Genomic DNA, 20,467 nt, shown 5'->3' with positions numbered 1-20,467 from the left:
GGCCCCCTGAGAGCTGGATTTCTTTCCCTGTGCTGTCCACACACAAACACAAACAAGCCTCCACCTATAACCCAAATTTGCCATAACCAGCCAGCCTGAACTAACTTGACATCACTGATTGGTTATCTTTTATAGAATCTGATGGCTGCCTCTCTGTGACCCATTTTTTGTTATTCTGAGCAGGATGCACACATTGAGGCTTTGCTGTGCTGAAGTCCTGACTGTCTTGGGTGTAACTGATTTTATTTAACATGTTTTATCGATTCCAGACCTTTAAAGATGATAGTTTCCCGAGTACTGCAATTTCAAACCAAAACAGAGCTTTACACATAACCCTGCACTCACCTCTAAATAGAAACGATCCTTCTTTTTGGTCCTCACAAATAGCTGTGGACTCCCACTTTGTGTGTGTGTGTGGTGTGTTTGTATATGTGTGTCTTCCCGCCCCTTCACACTGTCCTCTCTCCTCCGGAGCACAGAGCCGCACAGAGACCCGACTGTGGCACGCTGCAGGTCTGCGTCCGTGTGCTTTTCTCTCTCTCGCTCTCTGGTGTTTGGTTCTTCCAGGAAGCAAACGGCTCACTGAGCATCCATTGCGAGGTTTCCCCCCCTTCTATTTCTTTTACACCGCTTTTTCACATGCCGCCGTTACAGCGCTGGGGGTAGGGGACGCACTGTGACCGACCAAGCAGCGATGAATATGGCGTTTATTGGGGACGCGGACCCCTTCACCGCTTCGATACCTGCCACCAAAGTTGAACTGACGGTCTCGTGCAGGTGAGTGCTGACCACTTTTGCTTCACTGCGTTGAGATGTACAAAACAATAAATATTCCTTTCACTGTGATATCTGCCCGGGAGTTCCGTGCAGGCTGCATAGTAGGGAATAAACCCAGCACAAACTCGCTTTGCGCTCGTTGTTTCAATTTGATTTGTTTGTACAGTGCGGTGTGGAGTCACGCCACTTTTCTCTTTATACGAGAGCAGTGGCAGGTGAATGATTATATATTGGATTTGTGCAGGAAGGCACGTTTTCTTGCGCGTCTGTTGCCAGTAGTTTTCCTGTGGATGAGCGCCGGATGGAGGTCAGAGTTGACATGTCTTTACACTGCTGTCACGTTTCCGAGCTTCGGTGAAGCTGCCACACGCAGAGCTGCAGAAATTTATGTTTGCGCCGAAGCAAAGTGACCACCTCACCACGTCATCATCCTTACGAAATATTTATTTCATGTGGGAATTTCCTGCAGGGAGGACGGGTGGAGGATGCTGGAGCAGGCTGTTTGATTCGCGCTGTGGCAGTTTTACTACAGTGGACACGTCCAGTCAGCTTTTAAAAACACACCGACCATTTTCAGGCTGCTGCTTCTTACGTGGAAGGATTTGCTGTTTGTAATGATATGAAATATGCTATATCTGTCACTCTATCCATCCAATCATTTCTCCTCTCCGTGTATCATCTGGGGTCTCTCAGCAGGACTGTCAGGACTGTTGAGAAGATTAGGATTAAATTTAGATTCAATGAAATTTTAAAGTTGAGAAAGTAAGGTGTCATCATGGGTTTTGAGCTCTTGGATTTTTTTAAAAGCCAAGAAGACACATTTTAAATCCCATGACGCAATGAAAAGCAGCATGTGCTCTTCAATGACAAAAGTTTTTTTTAAATTGAAATATAGATCAGCGAGTAATTTTATGTTGATAGAATTGAATGTTTAGTGAACTACAAAGATCTACAGTACAGTGTGCTATTGCAGTGGATGGTAAAGCCCACTGTGTAAAGTGTCCAATCAAAGCAAAGCTTATGATTCACACATCACAGAATCTTTAAAATGGAGCAGAATGTGACTGAAGATTTACATAATAAAACAATCTGCATAAGCGCTAAATCGTTTAAGCCTCCTTTGAAGCATGAATTAAAAAGAATCAATCAATCAATTCAACACGATCAGTGCTGAATTGAAGCTGAATTTTTAATTTCTTTTTATTATGATCAAAGGTTCATTTGGTAACTTTTCAGGTGTGTGTGTGTGTGTGTGTGTGTGTGTGTGTGTGGGGGGGGGGGGGGTGCATCCATTTTCTCTTCTTCAGTTTGTCGTCTGAATGTGTAAAATCAGTAACGTGTTTTGACACAATCTGGGGATTTTTAGTTATCCTGGTTTGTTTGCCCCTAAACTGAAGAGGCAGTCACGCCCCAAACAACTTTTCAATATCATAATGCTGTATAAGAGTAAGATAAGTGACAAGGAATTCAGGGCATGTCATAAAACATTTTATTTGATTTAGTCGGTCGTTCAGGTCTATGTTCAGGCTGAGATCATGTAGTCTTTAAATCTTTATTTCACTGCAAAACTTTAATTCTTGTAAACCTTATTTGAGACTTTTAATGAACAGAAGAACAAAGACTTTGGACTCATTTAAATTCCCGCTGACCTAAAATCTGCCAGCTGTTTATGCAGATGGAGCTTCTGTTGCTGTTTTTGTCACGGTCCGGGGCAGCGGCCGTGTGAAGAGTGGAAAGGAGGACTCAAATGCAGCACTTACTCAGATGTGAAGGCGATTTATTGACAATATCAAACATAAAGTGGAGATGGCAAAACAGAACTAAGGATGAACTAAACTGGGTGAAACTACACAAAGGAGTGGCAAACCTGAACATGAAGGGAGAACAGCAGGGAGAGCACGCAGGGGATTTCACAGGGTATGAACACAGACGACGCGACGAGGAGCAGAGGAAATCACACACTATAAGTACACGAAGAGACACTGGGAAATCACACACAGGTGGGGGAAACAGCTGGACCTGATTAACCTGACGAGACAGGGGAACACTAACACCAGGGACCAACAGAGGGAGCACAAACCCAGAACCCAGTGTCTAAAATCCCAAACACAAACCATCCCAAAACAATCATGAATAATAATGAAAGTAATAACAATAAAGAACATAAACATAAAGTCACTGAGTCATGGTCGCAGGACCATGACAGTACCCCCCCCTCAAGGGCTGGCCCCCGACAGCCACAGAAACACACCACCAGATCCGGGCGGGCGGCAGGGGGCCCAGGACGGAGGGACCGGGCCAAGACCAAAGACGGAGGCCCCAGAGTCCCAAACAAATGTTCACAAAAAAAAAAAACTCACAGGGGAGCAGAGTCCAAAACACAGTTCAGGCGGCCGGCCACGAAGAAGGCCGTGGCGGCGCGTAAAGAGTTCGGGAGGCCGTCCACGAAGAAGGCCGTGACGGCGCGCAAAAAGTTCAGGGGGCCGACCGTGCGGAAGGCAACGGCGGCCACTCAGGCGAAGAGGGTCCGGGGGCCGGCCGTGCGGAAGGCAACGGCGGCCGCTCAGGCGATGGCGGTCTGAGGGCCGGCCGTGCGGAAGGCAACGGCGGCCGCTCAGGCAATGGCGGTCCGGGGGCCGGCCGTGCGGAAGGCAACGGCGGCCAGTCAGGCGACGGCGCCCGGCCAGTAGCCTAGCCAGCGGTCTAGAAAACGGCCGTTTAGCTCCAGACCCAAACGAGGCTGGGCCAGGCGAGGCTGAAGGCACAGAAGCCGGGGCCGCAGCGGGCGAAGATGCTGAAGACGCTGCTGCAGGCGATGGTGCGGATGCTGAAGACGCTGCTGCAGGCGATGATGCAGACACGAAGGCTGGACCAGACGAAGATGCAGACACGAAGGCTGGACCAGACGAGGATGCAGACACGAAAGCTGGGCCGGGCGAGGACGAAGCTGTAGCCGAAGCCGGGCTGGCCGAGGCTGAAGCAGAAGCTGAAGCTGGACCGGGCGAGGATGAAGCCGGACCAGGCGTGGATGAAGCCGGACCAGGCGTGGATGAAGCCGGACCAGGCGTGGATGAAGCTGGACCAGGCGAAGCTGACGCTGGAGCTGAAGCTGGGCCAGGCGAGGATGAAGCTGAAGCTGGGCCAGGCGAGGATGAAGCTGAAACCGGGCCAGGCGAGGATGAAACCGGACCAGGCGTGGATGAAACCGGGCCAGGCGTGGATGAAGCTGAACCAGGCGAGGATGAAGCTGAACCAGGCGAGGATGAAGCTGAAACCGGACCAGGCGTGGATGAAACTGAAACCGGGCCAGGCGTGGACGAATCCGGACCAGGTGTGGATGAAGCCGGACCAGGCGTGGATGAAGCCGGGCCAGGCGAGGATGAAGCCGGGCCAGGCGTGGATGAAGCCGGGCCAGGCGAGGCTGCGTCCTCAGGCTGAGGCGTGGTAGTAGCAGGTGGTAGCGCTGCAGGTGGTGGTACTGCAGGAGGCGGCGCTGCAGCCACGGGTGGAGAAGCAGCCACAGGTGGAGAAGCAGCCACAGGAGGCCGGACGGGCTCCTCGGGCCCCCCAGCCGACGTGGCAGCCGGTGTGGCATGAGGCCGGACGGGCTCCTCGGGCCCCCCAGCAGGCGAAGCAGGAGGCTGGACGGGCTCCTCGGGCCCCCCAGCGAAAACAGCCGCAGAACCAGCGGGCATACACAAAACAAAACTAGGAGGCACGTGGGCCTCTGGCACACACGAAACAAAACTAGGAGGCACGTGGGCCTCTGGCACACACGAAACAAAACTAGAAGGCACGTGGGCCTCTGGCACACATGAAACAAAACCAGTAGGCACGTGGGCCTCTGGCGCACGTGAAACAAAACCAGTAGGCACGTGGGCCTCTGGCGCACGTACGGAGGGCTGCAGCTGCGCAGAGCACTGACCCTGCTCAGGCAGTGACAGCCCGGTGCAGTTCACAGCTGGCATCTTGGCCTCCAGGGGTCCAGAGTAAGCTGAGGGCAGTAACCCAGCCTCTGGGGAAGCCCCGGAGTGAGCAACAGTCTCTAATGTTGCCAGCTTTTGAGGAACAGGTCCGTAGTGAAATAGTTTGTCTCCCTGCCCAGAAACAGCGGTGGAAAAACAGTGCGAAAATTGTGGCTCAGCCATTACCGGAACTGTGGGCTGTAGCGATGCTAGCGGTGGTGGTGGCTGAGTGGCTAACTGGAGCGGCGGCAGAACGGGTAATTGAGCCCTTGGGGAGGCTAACGGTTGAGCCACAGACCTGGGAGCTTGTGGCTGGACACAGAACTGAGCCGGAGAATGGTGATAAAGTCCTGGCTCAGAAGGAGCGGCAGAGAAACAGTCTCTCGGTTTTACAGAGGGTTTGTAGACGCCCACTTGCGAAGGATCCGTTACCACGAAGGTAGGTAAGCTATCTACACTGTCTCTCATCCCGCTCTGAATAGCCCCAGAAAACAGAGTCCCGGAATCTGGGGAAGCCAGAACATGTCGCTCGCTCACCGCCTCGGGCTGCTCGAAAGTAAAAGCAGACGGGGGGTGAAGTCCGAGGTCCAAAAGGAGGAACTCCCGCTCCCACGAACAAAGCGAGCCCAGAAGCCATGGGAGACCGGTCACCAGACGCTGTAGCCGCCTCTCTATAGCGCGCTGGGACGTGCCACCCGGGTTTTCCAGCCACCGGTCGATGAGCTCCTGTGTGGCATCGATGAGATTTTCCCGTAGCTCCCTGGATGGGTTAAGCGCTGCTGGGTCCATGTTGTGGTCGCGTCGTACTGTCACGGTCCGGGGCAGCGGCCGTGTGAAGAGTGGAAAGGAGGACTCAAATGCAGCACTTACTCAGATGTGAAGGCGATTTATTGACAATATCAAACATAAAGTGGAGATGGCAAAACAGAACTAAGGATGAACTAAACTGGGTGAAACTACACAAAGGAGTGGCAAACCTGAACATGAAGGGAGAACAGCAGGGAGAGCACGCAGGGGATTTCACAGGGTATGAACACAGACGACGCGACGAGGAGCAGAGGAAATCACACACTATAAGTACACGAAGAGACACTGGGAAATCACACACAGGTGGGGGAAACAGCTGGACCTGATTAACCTGACGAGACAGGGGAACACTAACACCAGGGACCAACAGAGGGAGCACAAACCCAGAACCCAGTGTCTAAAATCCCAAACACAAACCATCCCAAAACAGCCATGAATAATAATAAAAGTAATAACAATAAAGAACATAAACATAAAGTCACTGAGTCATGGTCGCAGGACCATGACAGTTTTAGTTCTAAGATAAAAGCTTTGCACAGCAAGTCAGCTTGGTAATGAACTTCATGATTTTGAGATCTGAACTTGTGAAGATATTTTGTGTTTGATTATGTATGTGTTTGTTTGTTTGTTTGTTTGTTTTAAGGGGAAAAAATGGCATCATAAAAGAAAAGCTCCCGCAAATTATGACTCATCTCCGCATTCTTATAAAAAGCTCTTTTTATTCATGCAAACATAATTTATGTGCTTTTCCTTATGCATATTCCTGACCGTGAAAAGAAGCGAGCAGTTATAGAAAATGGCATGGATGGAAAATGGACAAACTGCAGTGACATTTCTTTAATGCTTGCAAAGGCACTTTGAGTGACAGAGGCATTAGGTAATGCATTGTTTCTGTCACCACAAGCTTTCAAGCTTGTGGAGCCAAATGATAGACAAAATACACAAGTCACCTTTGACAAAATGAGTAAAGCTTCCAGGGAGCCAGTCGTGTATAGTGTTGGGATGTACAAGCTTTGCAGTTCACAACCAGCACAAAAATTATCCTAAAAAAGCTGTGCAATGGTGACGCATTAAACTGCACCACCTTTGGTTCGGGGCACTAACAACACTTGCAGTTTCATGTAGGCATTTGCTGTTATGTTTTTTCCTAATTGCAAAATTTCACCACTGTCTCATTGGAGCGTTAAACGAATTTTTAGGACTGACGACCAAAATCAAAAATAGATTCAGTTTTAGTGTCGTGTGTGTCAAAGAAAAAAGCCAAGTCCTGCATTGTAGGATTACTGCACTGCTTCATTGTTGTACACCAAACTGGCAGTCCTGGCATTTTCTTTTACCAAAGTTTGATATACTACATCATTTTGACACCGTTTTAGCTTGGTTTTCTTCTATGTTGATTTTAAAACAGGGGGAAAAAAAACCTACAGAGACAGATTCCTTGGATGAACGCATGCATTTTGTCTGGTTCTCTGAGCAGCTGCCTTATATTGGACTGTGGCAGAAATCAAGAACAGAACACCTATCTGAATCAGGTTATAGCTTAATATTGTTTTACTGTTTTTGTTTGTTTTTTGGTTAAGTGGATATTGGCTGTTAAATGCATCTTTCGTGTGAAAATCTAGTCCAATAATTCACTGTACTAGTTCATTTTTTTTTGACAGAACAAACATGCTTTAGCTTTTTGATCTGCCTGAGGTGAAACCATTAATAGCCACACCAAAACAAAATTTACCAGTCCTCAGCTTGTGGAGAGTGTGATTTTCCCACTTTTGTGTTGACGAAGCTACTGAAGCATTCAGCCCAGATAGAGTCCGTCGCTGAGTGAAAGCTCCCTCACTCAATAAATCCAAACCGTCTCCGGACCCGTCACATGTGCAGTGAAGCAGCAGAAGTGACAGATTGATTAACTCAAGACAAATATGGTGTGTTAGTGAGAAGAAAACCCCCGCACAGCCATTTGCCTGAGTTTCCTCACTCATGATCACGAGGCCTTGATGACACAAACACAAGTCAGTGGAGTTTAATTCTGTGCGTGGACAGTAGACAGTGAGCGTGGCGAGTCTGTAGAGCTGCACAGGCAAATGAACCTTGCAGACAGTTGGGCGTTTTGGGAAGTGTTTGTAGGGAATGATGTTGGTGTTCGCGTCAGCTCGGCTGTCTTGTGATCTGAGTGGTCCACAGCGGAGAGATAGTCATGACCTTTGGGCACAAAAGCTACGAAGTGTATCCCTTTGAAGAATTGACGTGCTCTGTGTAGCTGTATTGAAGCCGGACGCCGACCTGCTGAGAGGCTGGTCGATGTGTCACAGCTGATGTTGCACTTTCCACGAGGAAGGTGAAGAAAGAGACAGAAAGAGTTAGTGGAGCAGGGAAGGAAACTATAGCGTGCAGGTTTCTTAGATTTCTTTTGTTTTAGTTCTAAATACAAATGGCTTAAAACAAAAATAACTAGGTTTCTCTGGCTTTTATGAGAAGTGAAATAGCGTTGTTGTTTTTTCTCCAGTAAATTTAATGTCATTGGGAAGCACAGTTCAAGATTACTCAGCACCTGATGAAAGTGCAATCATCTGATTGGCTGCCTCTCGCAAACAGGTTTGAAATAGCAGGAGGGTGGAGCTTCTCTGCTTACAGCAGGAGCTCTGTGTCTGAAATGACCATATTAGGAATTTCCAGTGTCACCAACATCATAAAGAGGCAACAATAGAACAAAATGTGTGAAACAGTTTGAAACTTAAACTTTTGGCTGACAGGGATTTCTTTTATGCTGAATCTATTATTTTAAATGTTGTATTTAATATCAACATCCACCATAGTAACAGTAGCTGTATGACAGAAAACAGAGAAAAGTACAGCAGGTCCCCTTTAAAGCCTCTGTGTATGCTTTAAAAAGAAGCAATTTCTGGTACTGGTACTCAAATAACAGTAGCTTTCACTACCACTCTCACCCCAGGAGCCTGAGAAGAATGATGTGAAAGCAAAGAACACGCTGCGCTATTTTTCTTCAGTACGACTGTCTCATTTTCCACATACATAAACATGTAATCACACCAGCATTTTACACATTGAGGCTTTAAAGCTAGATAATGACTCCTTCACCGGAAGGCTCAGAATGGTACAGTCTCTGAAGATAAATTGTGGTTGGTGCTCTCGCTGTGGAGTCTGCAGAGATCTCCAACTGGTGCTGTGTTCTGCCAACAATTTAAACTCCTCTGTAATTACAAGAAAGAAAGCATGGCTGTGGTGAGGCTCATTTAGCAAACTAAAAGATGACACGTTTATTTGTCTGGTAACAGTGGAGCTTGATCTTTGTGTAGCACAGCTGATTGGGGCTGGTTAAAGAAATTAGACGAGGATAAATTAAAATCATTTGGTCCGGTAGAAATGAAGCTGACTGGTTTGACTGTGAATTACCTGTTAACCAGTTGGGGCTAATGATTAGAGCTAACATACAAAATGCTTTACGTCGTTGAAATATTATTTAGACATTTTGAGATTGCAGCAAAGCACCTAAGAAACAAGTTAAAAATATTAAAACATTTCAATTACATAAGATAAAAAATGTATAATTTGACCTTGACATATACAAAATGAAAAAGGCCAATTTATTTTGTATCAATATACCATCTTTCAACTTTGATAGTAAAATAAAACAGGACCAAAAAGGTACACAGTAGCCACAAAGTACAAGATAGCAGCGACATTGCTGCTGAAGATCAATCCGGTTGTTCAGTCTGACGTCACTAGCCGTGTCTGGGCCTAAACTCTGCTGCTGGTCCATATATCAAACGATCACTATGGCATTACTGAGCGTTGAAAAACTGTCTAAAGTCTTTCATCTTTAATAAAATGATCAGCGTTCTGCTCTACCAGGTGTAACAATTGAGTTTAACATCCAGGCATCCATGAAAACGAAATTTATGACATTTAACAGAGTTAGAAGTTAGCAGGAAGTTAGCTCGCTAGCTTCTATCTAAATACAATATAGCATGTCCTGACTGCGGGGTTTTGGAAACAAATTAAAACGTACAGCTCTGTTATCACTTCCAACATAAATGAAGACAGAAAACTAAACAGCAGTGACGTTTGTAGGGTTACTGAAGTTTGGCTAGCTGGTATATAATGATGTGCTACGTGACCGCTAGCGACACAGCTATGTTAGCATAATATAAACAAGCTAACTTTTTTTCCACTCAATAAAAGTTAACGTGAGTGTTCTCGTGGTCAGGAACAAATGTAATCGCATGGCAGGATGCTGTAAAAGGACCAAACTTCAGCCAGGAGAACAACTGAGATAATCCATCCACAATACGAGGTTAGTCATTCATATACTCCTGCATGGGCTGGGCTGTAGTTACATCCTAAGGTTTTAAAAACTGAGCTTAAATAAATGATCAGCGGTAATAAAAGCCGAGGAAGGTCAACAGTGATCACTGACTGTTTTAGGAGCCTTTTGAGATTAAATAGAAGAAAATACATAGCATTAAACATGTTAACAACACAAAAGCCATATTAAACGCAGACTACTTTAGGCCCGGAAATAGGATTCGCCACGTCATCACTTAAGGACCGGATAGGGGCTTCAGCTGCCTGCTAGGATATGAATGTTCTGTGGTTTTCACAAACTGGGAAAAGCTACCAGAGAAAACAGAAGCGCTGGTCTTCATTGTTTAGTTATGCATTATAATGTTCATTTACCCAGGAAATATCATAGATATCTAAATGTCAGTGGTGTGACTACACTGTATTCTACTTTGTATAATCACCATTTAGTTTACTTAACAATGAAAAGTTGCGTAAAATTATAGCTTGCCCACTTCAAATAACATCAGATCAAATGGAATGTGTTTACTATACAGTAATTACAATTTTCAAAGTCCAAAAAATGTCTGAAAAAAACTGATTCAAATACAGACTAAAAGCCCAGGACTTAGTAAGCAATAAGCAAATAGTATCACATGAAGAAATAGAAAGATCAATATGGGTTTTTTTTGTAGCTTTTTTGTATAACCAATAAAGCTTTTTCCATTATAAAAGAACTGCACACAGTAGCAGGATCTCCAACTCTCACAGGTTATTTGCACATTGTTTCACAATCTAATCACAGGGCTAAAATGATTAAAAACAACAAAGAAAGTGTTGTCATGAGGGGGAGTATTTTCAAAGCAGCAAAGCTCTTTGTGGCTGTGCACACTCTTACTGTATAATGAGGTGCTAAAATTCCTTCGTTACAGTTTATGTAATTGATCATGTTTTGTACTTTTTGTTTCAGTACCCGTTATTGCATACATTTCCACTACTGTTGTTTCCTCTTAATTGCTGCTTAGATCCACTGATTGCTAGTTAGCTCTAAAGAATTACTATTAAATCTTTAGTTCAAATAAAACTCTAATGAAGCTAAATGAAATGAAATCCGGCTAAGCTAATGTCATGTTTCCCCTCTGCTTCACTTCATCCTGCTTTACCTTGTTTCTTTGCTCCGTTCCACCTAAATTGTGAAGGATTTAGGGAGCAAAGAGCACAAAGCCAACAGATCAAGTTGGTCTCAGGTGGCGAGTCCTAAACGCAGGAAGGGTCGTGCTGGGTGGCTGCATTAATGAGTTTTCTGAAGCAGTCATTTGGTCGAATGAAGGCACCAGACAGCTGTCGGCTCTCAGAGGTAACCAGCTTTACCTGGTTACCTCTGAGAGCCGACATGCCTCCATCACATTACTAACCATCCCCCTCCCTCCCCCCACCTTTGTTCCTCTGCTTTCATCTTTTCCACAGCCACTTTCCTGCATCTGCGTGATTGCTGTGGACAGATTTGAAGACATCATGTTGATTAGTGTCCAGTATTTGATGCCTTTCTACTGAGCGCAATAGAGGATTTTTATGCAGATTTATGCAGTATTCTAAGTTCTAAGAAGCATTACTTCCAGGCTGTAAATATTAAATACATTATATGGTATTTATTGCTAAAATCCATTAAAAGTCCTCTTCAGATAATATACAGATATGCACCTGTATCTATGGACTGCGTTGTTAAAGTGCGTGTATGACTGTCCCTTTGTTCTTAGATGATAAAAAGATTATGGCAGCGATGAAGAGGATGACCAGATCGGTGATCACAGACCAAATAAGACAAAAAACTAGAGATGTCGCCATTAACTGGCCAGGGACTGGAACTGTTGGGTTTTCAGAATTCCCTGATGGCTCTATGACCGATTGGCCAACCTCACATCTGTCTAATTGTGACTTGGACCCATTCATGTTTGTGCAACATGCAGTCGCACAAATGCTTATCGCCACAAGCTAACATGTTGTTATGTCGTGGGAGTTCCTCACTGTAAATGACGACACAGCGTTTGCAGGAGAGCCATCACAAAATCTTTATAATAACAAACCTAATCAGACACTTATGCCACCCTCGCCCCGCTGAACAGGGCTAATAAATGCAAACAGACTAAAGCTAAAGCTGTCCAGAGCTCAGAGCCAGCCGCAAGACGAGAGTCTGGGTATGAAAAAGATCAAAAAGCTTGTTTGAGGAAACATTGTGGAGAAAAAGGTCGATGTCGTGTTATCTGGGGAAGCAATAAAAGCAATTAAAAATCATGTTAGTAACACTGAAATTTGTTTTGTTATATAAGCATGAGCCTGTTTTAGTTAAAAATGTCAAGTAAAGGTGAGAAGCAACTCATTTTCATTTAATTATTTCTATTTGTAATTATTTCTATTTGTAATTATTTCTATTTGTAATTATTTCTATTTTCATGTTTATTTTCAGTGAGAAAAGATCCTGAAAGAAAACTGTAAAATTTCATTTCTTTTATTATGAAAACAAAATTTTGCATTGTAGAAAAGTTTTTTTGCTTGTATTTTCTGTCAATTCTAGTTTCTCGGAAGAAAATTGGTGTTGGCAGGTCACACTTAGGAAAAAAATAAAGAATCGGATAAAAAAAACAAAACTGCAATCAATGTAGCTGCATATATCAATAATTTATCAATTATTGTATTTATTTTATTTTTTGTCAAAAAGTCTATTCAAAAACCTGAAAAGGTTTCAGTTTACTTTGAAACAGGAAAACAGAAAATCAGTCCTCACAGTGGCATCCTCAGCTGGGTCTGAATATTTTGGTATTTTTGCTTAAAAATGACCTATAATCCTTAAAATGATTGCACATTAATATTCCGTTGATTGTCTCAATGGTTATTCAACAAATCGGCGGAGCTCTTCACAAAAACGGATACTCTTTCTCGACCAGTCTTAGAAACAAGTGTTGCTAAGTGCACCGAATGACCCGATTCAGTCGCTTGAATACAGATTCTTTGGCAGCTTCATCATAAGCTATTATCAAAAATATATGGGCTAAAAATAGAATATGATGTAGCATGTGTGTAATGTAATTATGCAAATGACATTTAGAGGTTCTGGTGCAGCCTATAAAAAATGTCAGTACAATTAACATATAACCTCAGATTAATGTTTAGCTCCTGATTAAACTGCTGGAATCTTTGGGCTTTAAAAAACACAAAAACAAAAGTACAAATCGTACCTGAGAGGACATAAAACTTGACATTCCACAGCAGATTCACAAGAACTTGAAGGCATAAATCTTTGTAGTACCTGCCACATAGGTTCTGACCTTCACTCGAAGGAAATTTACCAGGACTTTGATCAAAAATGTAACCATCTTTTTTAAGTAGGGTGCTGTCATGGCAGCAGCTATTCTATTATATCTTGTCATAAATGACAAGGGAACCAGTTGAAATGCATAGTTCAGCTTACAAAAGTCCACAGCAGGAATGCACGCATATTGGATTGTGGTAGCAACATTCCTGCATTATTACTGGACTGAAGCTGGTTTGAAGCCGCCTCATTGGAGATATAAATGCCACCTTCTAATTGCATTAAAAAGACTGTTATCTTTGACCCCCCAAAAATCAGTTTCTCACCATTAGAGAAACTGTACTTTCACTAAAAGACATTAATAAGAGCATTGACCATGTTCTTCAGACTCATAAGTCATAGGTTAATTGTATCTTCCATCTATCATCTATAACACTCTTGTTTAATACTGGATCAATTTGTCATCTGAATTTAGGTTCCACCTTTGAACAGAGAGAGAAAATAGTTTGTTTGAAAAGTCTGGGTCCATATTAAACTGTTTTTCTTACCCACCTGTCTGGCCTGACATCCTGCCTACACCGAAGCTCTATAAAAATCTCACCTTTTATTTTGCTCCTTCTATGATCCACCGCACTCAAGTGTAGCTATGGCCCATAGGTTGTGCAAACAAACTCTGGGATCCTTAAGGATGGTCATTATAGAGGATTTATCATTCGTAGCAAGCAAAATATGCTTTGCTTGCTTTATAATAGCCATTAAAAATCTCCTTCTGTAACAATAGGAGCTTAAAGTGAAAGTGTTGTGAGACTTACTAATCTTTAGTTTGTAAAAAGCGTTCTCTTTAGTGGTAGCTCAACATTTAAAATATTAATAATGAAGCACACAACAAGGGAATTTTGTACCAGAAGAGCTTTTTTTAAAGGCATTAATTTCATTTATAACCCTATTACTATATAATAACTAATAATCGTTTGACTTTTGAACATAACAAGAAATCGGACTTTTGTCCCCAGTTGCCTGCACTGAAAACATATGAAGAAGAAATCGTTTCATAGCAAAGATAAGAGGAATGTCATTGTTCCAAAGCATTGTATGTTCACCTGAGGGGAATTTTCCTCTTATATGATTTAACATCAGAAGAAGAAGAGGATGGATGGAACTTTGTAGTTCACATAAATATTTAAACTATGACAATGCAACACCATAGTTACAGTTTCAAATTTTACATAATTTCTTTAACACCTATTATTGTAATTATGTCATACAACTAACACAGACTACTCAAATTGTGGCTTCTTTTCGTAAAGCAGGACTCTCGTGGTTCATTATTGGGTGAACATCAGTTTCCCTTGAAGATACAAACCCCCCTCCCACTCAGAATCTGAGAAAATCGTTCATAGTTAAGAGAGTTTCTCAGGTGTTTCAAGGCTAAACTGATCAAACCAGCCGAGTAATCTCTGTAGCTTCGATTGACTGTATTGATCTGGAGTTATCCTCCTAGCAGCTTGTGCTGTTGGTTACAGCATCTTTCGTGGGAACTTCTTCATTAACTGATGTTACGGCTCTGCAGACGACTGCTGCTGCTCCGAACAACACTCCACACTCTTGGAAGGCAGATGTCAAGCTCGTGTGCTTGCGTGAGGTTACGCTGTAAAAGTAACCACCCACTCCGCAGTTGCATGGTATCTGACTTTAAGACAGGGGTCGGCAACCCTAGGCATGCGTGCCACAGCTGGCACGCGAAGGGTTAACTGATGGCACGACCATAGCTGGACTGGCCATCCGGCATTTGCTCGGTGGGCCGATGGTGATTTTTCGTTTTCATGGGCCGATGATTTTTTTATTTTTTTTGTAACGGTATAAACAATGAAAGGTGGTGGATTGGCCAGATGCTGGCTGATGTGTAAAAATAACTCAGTTATTTGGTGGTGGCTGTGGCGGAGCTTCCACAGATTCAGTAACATTAGCAAGTGGTGGAGGCCAGCAGGTGGATGAGAGAAAGGGGAGGCAGGAGGAGAGCCCCGAGGCAGCCGCCGAGTGTCAGGTGAACTGAACTTCAGGTAAGAAGTTATGACCTGCAGTCTGTCTGGGTCAGATATAAACCAAGTTTAGGTGGAGTTTATTTTCGTTGTGCTGACTTTTTACCGTCAGTTACAATAACAAGTACTGCGTACTAGCTAGCATGACGGAGTTTCTATACAGCTGGGTGGGTGCTTTGATCAGAATCAGAATCAGAATCAGAATACTTTATTGATCCCTGGGGGAAATTATTTTTTGTTACAGTGCTCCATTTTAAACCAACATTAAGACAAGACAGACAATACGCTAACTAAGAATAGTACAATATATACATATATATACACATACATACATACATAAGTCACTTATAAATAAATATTTGGAAAAGAAACATGTGTAGTTGTAGCAGCAAACAGTGTGTTAAGTGGATGCGTTGTACAGGGAGATGGCCACAGGCAGGAATGATTTCCTGTGTCGTTCAGTGGTGCTTTTCGGTAATCTCAGTCTCTCACTGAACGAGCTCCTGATGTTATTGATAGTGAACTTTATTTTATTCATAAGGCTAATTATTAGAGTTGCCGACTGTCCTGTAAAAAACGGAATCGTCTGGTATTCAGAGAAAATATTACGTGTTTCATATTGAGCCGAAAAGGAACACAGTTTGTCCCGGACTTCAGCTACAATGAAAACGACACAAAGCTGGAGTTTTTCTGCATCTTTAAGCCGCACAGCTGCCTCTTCTTCTCTCATTCTCCCCCCTCCCTCTCCTGTTGCTACTTCAATCATGAAACTGATCAATGATCAGCTGATCGGCTTTTCTCTCTTGTTTGTTTATCGTCCACTTTGTGCCAGAAAGAGGAAACCAGCAGATGTCGCGCTAAACAACAGCAGCACGTTTAAGCTTGATCAGCTGTTGTTAGAATTTATTTAATATTACTTTCTAGTATCAGCTGATGTTTGCTGGAGCCACAGCTGTAAAAGCTGCTGGTCATGATGTTGGTTTGGATATGTGATGAGAGGGAAACATGAAGATGAAACCAGGAGATGTCCTTACTGAATCATCAGAGCTGTGATGGAGAAACAGGTTTACCTTTTAAGTGACATGAATGAGTTGAAGGGAAGTTGTGAACTGTTTCTGAGAGACAAATAACACCAGGATCCTTTTTTATGTAGCTGACAGCTGGTAACTGTGCAGGGGCGGGTCTAGCAAGATGTTGCCAGGGGTCCATGTAGGGCATTAACAGGAAAGGGGGGCACAAAGAAATACTTTCTTATTCTCATTTAAAATGTCTGGTTTTTATTAAATAATTATCTGAAGCTTACAATCAAAGTTTTTATCTGACGTAAAATGTATAAAAATCATACATATACCAACAAGACTGTACATCACTGTCACAACAGCGTTTGTTTTCATTCAAAGGCTTTATGGCTTTAATACCTGGTGGGCCGGTCTCTAGTCAAAATGCCCGGGCCGATTTTTTTGTCCCAGTTCAGCCCTGGGCACGACAATCTGAGAAGGTGCATTAAAAAATACATGGCCGCAAATGAGCAAATTCGCTCGCATACACATTAGTTGTGCCGCGACTTAATGACGGTATCTTAGCTAACAACCCCAACTGCCAGATTCAACTTGTAATTGGCTAAAAATCACTTCGCCTATCGGTGAGAAGGACGTTGTTAGCTTTCTACATTCCAACACTTCAGGAGCTTTCCGCTCAGCACAGCATCAGCACCACAGAAATACACGGATACATTCGTAGACTCGAGACAGAATTCACAATGCATTTTCAGGACTTTCAGGTGTATGGACCAATGTTTCTTTTCTGATCAAACCAGAAAGCTTTAATGAGCAGCTAGATTTGTCTCGCATTAACTGGCTGAGTTAATGCAACATTGAAGCAGCTGGAATCCACAGCTGTGCATGTTCATGGAGCTGCATTTTCACCTGCTGGACATCACTACCTGACAAGTTTAACTGTCTTCAGAACATTGCAGAGGCCTTATTGACAGTATCTCATGTTGTGACAGCCCTGTGGTCTCTCAAACTCTACGTGTACTTTTCTACTGAATTTGAGCAAGTTTTTATTTTGTTACTGTATCTGTTTATCATCTGTATCCTTAATATTAACCCCAAGAATCTTGTCGAAACTAAGGAACCATCATTTGAAGGTGAATAATAAGCAGATAAACTATCAGACTTTGTGGGAACGGGCTCTTCCTGAGGAGAGGAAGGTTTTCCACATTGCCCTGTGAACACTTTCACCATTTTATACGCTTTAAATATGGTAGAAATTGTTTACTTTGCTTTTAAAAAAAACCCCAACATCATTTGTGGTTAGAAATGCACGTGTGTCATTAGAAAAAGAATACTGGCTGATTTCCCCAGGCTAGCACTCTCACTGCTGAAGGAAAATTTAATCTCAGATGCTCTCAAAAGATGGAAGTCCCCCATCCCACCCGCACATGCAGGTATTTAAAGCTCCAGCTGCCATGTTTAGGTGCCTGTTACATAACTGGCGGGATTTCAAATGTAATTCTGGTGTTGAAGAGGGACTGCTAGCGTAAATGTTTGATGAACAACGATGCACTCTGTTTTGACCACCCAGACGTTTGCAAGGCTGCCTGTGCAGGAAAGGGCTTTTTAAAGAGTCCCCCCTCTCTCTGAGGGGCAGGTGGAAGCCCTCGGGTGTGTATGACTCATAGGGAGGTTACCGTATCCATAGAAGTGTGTGTATGTCTGCCTACACACACACACACACACACACACACACACACACACACACACACCACTTGGTGCTGTCTTTAGACTCTTGAGACACTCTGTTTTTTTCTGCTGCTTTTTTTTCTTCACTGCATCTTGTTTGCTGCCTCCACGCGTACTCCTCTGGGAGACAATCGGGTATACTATCCTCTTTATTGGACATTTATCTCATTTGGCAGGTGAAGTTGCCCACTTCTCACTCCTACGCAATCTTCCAGACTATCTGCCAGTCATAAAATACATCCCCGATATGACTAGGCTCAGTTCCATCGCTTATTGTCATTTATTTAACATCTCAAAGCTCTCAAAGGGCCAGTGGGCATGCCCTGACAGAGAAGCAGCAGAGCGTAGCGTTTTACCATCTGGGTAGCAGTGGGATTAGCACAACACGAGTGCCTGATCTAGATACATCACTAGCCATCAATGGCTTCAAGTCACTCGCTGCTTGTCACACAGGACAGGATGGGCGACTGAGTGCTTACCCTGCAGCTAGCCCTTCAACTTTTGTTCCCTGTGAGCCGTGCACAATATGGACAAAGTCGTGCTGCTGTGATTATCACAGTTTAAATTCATACACCACACAGCCTTCTTTTAAAGAGTCTAAATCTGATTTTTGTTTCTTACGCACACGTTACAGTTGACCTCAACAATCATGCTATGACTCAGTTCAGCTTTAGTTCTTGTCAGTAATAATAGATTTCAGTGATGACCATTTCATAGTGGATCATGACCTCAAAAGCCTGTTAAAAACTTCTTTTTTTTTCTTTTCACAGCCTGAGACAGCACAAACGCTTGAGCTCATCATCCTTTTAAATCTGTCTGTAGGTGTGACTTGTTTTGTATTTATTTTTGTCTCCTATTGTATATTTGCCAGTCCCCACACTTTAGAAATGTGTAGTATTTCATTGCTCTAATTCTCTGCTAATTACAAGCTATTATTGATTTTTAAACTATGTTTTTCTTTTAAAATGCAGATAACATAATCCCATCCAACAAACCCGGTTGTTTGCTATAGACAAAAGTGTTAATCTGTCTGTGTCTCTTTGTTACACTGACTCTTGGTTTTAGATTGTACATTTGTGGGTTTTTTTTCTTCTGATCATGCGAGTATTGAGCCCACATTATGCAAAAAATTGTCCAGTTTGAGAATAGAGTCGAAATTTTGAGATCAAACTCAAAAGGTTTTTCTGCAAATAAATTCAATATACCAAAAAGTCGAAATGTGGGGATCAAGTTGTTGTTCCCACGGCTGTTATACTCTCTGTGAAATGCTACAAAATACTTCAAATTTGGTTTTAGTAATAAGGAAATATTTCTCTTTTGTGCAAAGTCAGAAATGCTTTGATGCGACGATTACAGCCTCATGCCGTAAAGATGCAGTATGTTGTATCACAACACGCAGTAAGAGAGCTCTACACAAAGACTTTTGCATAATAACTTGACTTTATTCTGAAAATATTGTTCATAAAAAGCCAAGTAAACTTACGCATTACCAAGAATCTGAGTTACATTTAGTGCAAGACACTGGAAACTGGGTGGTGCTGTAAAATACTGTTGACCAGGCTACTCGTACTATTTAGCCTTTCTGGTTTGCTCAATGAAAGCTTTATGAAGTTCTAATGTAACATTTGGCAGGAGTACAAGCTGAGGGAATAAGCGAAGGGTTTGTTTTAGCCCCTTGGGTTGTTGTTGGACTTCTGACTACCTCCTCCTGAGACCTCAGGGCACTGTGAAGCAACTGACACACAGTTAAAACCACAAATGCTCCACCTCTGCTGACGTAACACGCCAGGTCTCCCTATCCTTATTCTGAGCTCGAGCTGCTTCTTGATTTCCTCATACACAGGTCTTAGGCATCTGCAACTTGTCATCTTCATTTGAATATTTAATTCCTTCAGAGCTGTCTTACTGTGGGATATCTCAGAAGCGCCGAGCATCTGCTTCGTGATGGAGCTCTTCGGTGCATTTATCCGTGCCCGTGCAGTGCTGGGAATGTCATGTAAATTTGATGGCAGCTTCCACAGTTGCTTCTGGCACTCCGGGAGAGTGCAAAAAAGTGAAAAATGCATCTTCTTTTCTGCTGCTTTTCCTGTATGTTTAAAATATAAATGGGCTGCACTTCAAGCTTGATTTGTACCGCTGCAGTGTGACTGGGTGAAATGGCTTTTGTTAATCAAGTCGTCGGAGGGTTCTGAGAAAACCAGTTGTCGGGGTCAGAATGGGAGCTAAGTAAGGAAAATTTAATGATGTAATAAATTTGTAGTTGCTCTTTATTTGTTGAAGTAGGACAGCTGAGTAATTAATTTTTTACGTTAATGGAAGTCTTTGTTTTCTTTCTCTCTCTGTCTTTCTCTTTTCTTTAGGAACCTGCTGGATAGAGACACGTTCTCCAAGTCAGATCCAAGTAAGCTTGTCTCTTATCACTCTCTCTGTGACACACATGTGCACACAAACAGATCAGTGCAACAGCTCCCAGTAGACCTAACACAAATCCACAGACACATATATATACGCACTCTCTCATGCACGTGT

The 20,467-nt window shown here is 43.2% G+C and overlaps 2 protein-coding genes across 4 annotated transcripts in view; one reads left to right on the top strand and one right to left on the bottom strand.

Moving 5' to 3' along the window:
* Positions 1–499: 499 nt before the first annotated feature.
* Positions 500–20,467, top strand: part of LOC147325158 (copine-8-like) — a 94,493-nt gene continuing 74,525 nt past the window's right edge. For all 3 annotated transcript variants that reach the window (XM_086299511.1, XM_086299512.1, XM_086299513.1), the window contains exons 1-2: positions 500–777; positions 20,299–20,339. In XM_086299511.1, coding sequence (XP_086155637.1) covers positions 695–777; positions 20,299–20,339 — 124 coding nt within the window. In that variant the 5' untranslated portion in view covers positions 500–694. The remainder of the gene's footprint in view (positions 778–20,298; positions 20,340–20,467) is intronic.
* On the bottom strand, positions 2,497–5,361 carry LOC147325159 (uncharacterized). Its single transcript, XM_086302417.1, has 3 exons — positions 5,010–5,361; positions 3,650–4,916; positions 2,497–3,571 (listed from the first exon to the last, which is right to left on the bottom strand). The coding sequence occupies exons 1-3, from the start codon at positions 5,208–5,210 to the stop codon at positions 3,117–3,119; spliced, it is 1,923 nt and encodes a 640-aa protein (XP_086158543.1). The 5' UTR covers positions 5,211–5,361; the 3' UTR covers positions 2,497–3,116.

The sequence above is a fragment of the Aulonocara sp. 'chitande type north' Nkhata Bay genome, linkage group LG7, assembly GCF_057382095.1.
Source record: "Aulonocara sp. 'chitande type north' Nkhata Bay isolate Kocher_YH1m ecotype deep benthic linkage group LG7, A_spYH_male_GT1.1, whole genome shotgun sequence".
Classification (NCBI taxonomy): Eukaryota; Metazoa; Chordata; class Actinopteri; order Cichliformes; family Cichlidae; genus Aulonocara; species Aulonocara sp. 'chitande type north' Nkhata Bay.
This window is presented reverse-complemented; position numbering and strand designations above follow the sequence as displayed.

Coding starts and splice junctions, on each gene's coding strand:
- LOC147325159 (XM_086302417.1), bottom strand. CDS start 5,210: ATGAGAGACAGTGTAGATAGCTTACCTACCTTCGTGGTAACGGATCCT. Junction 4,917..5,009: donor AACCGTTAGCCTCCCCAAGG/GCTCAATTACCC, acceptor GTAATGGCTGAG/CCACAATTTTCGCACTGTTT. Junction 3,572..3,649: donor CGTGTCTGCATCTTCGTCTG/GTCCAGCCTTCG, acceptor CAGCGTCTTCAG/CATCTTCGCCCGCTGCGGCC.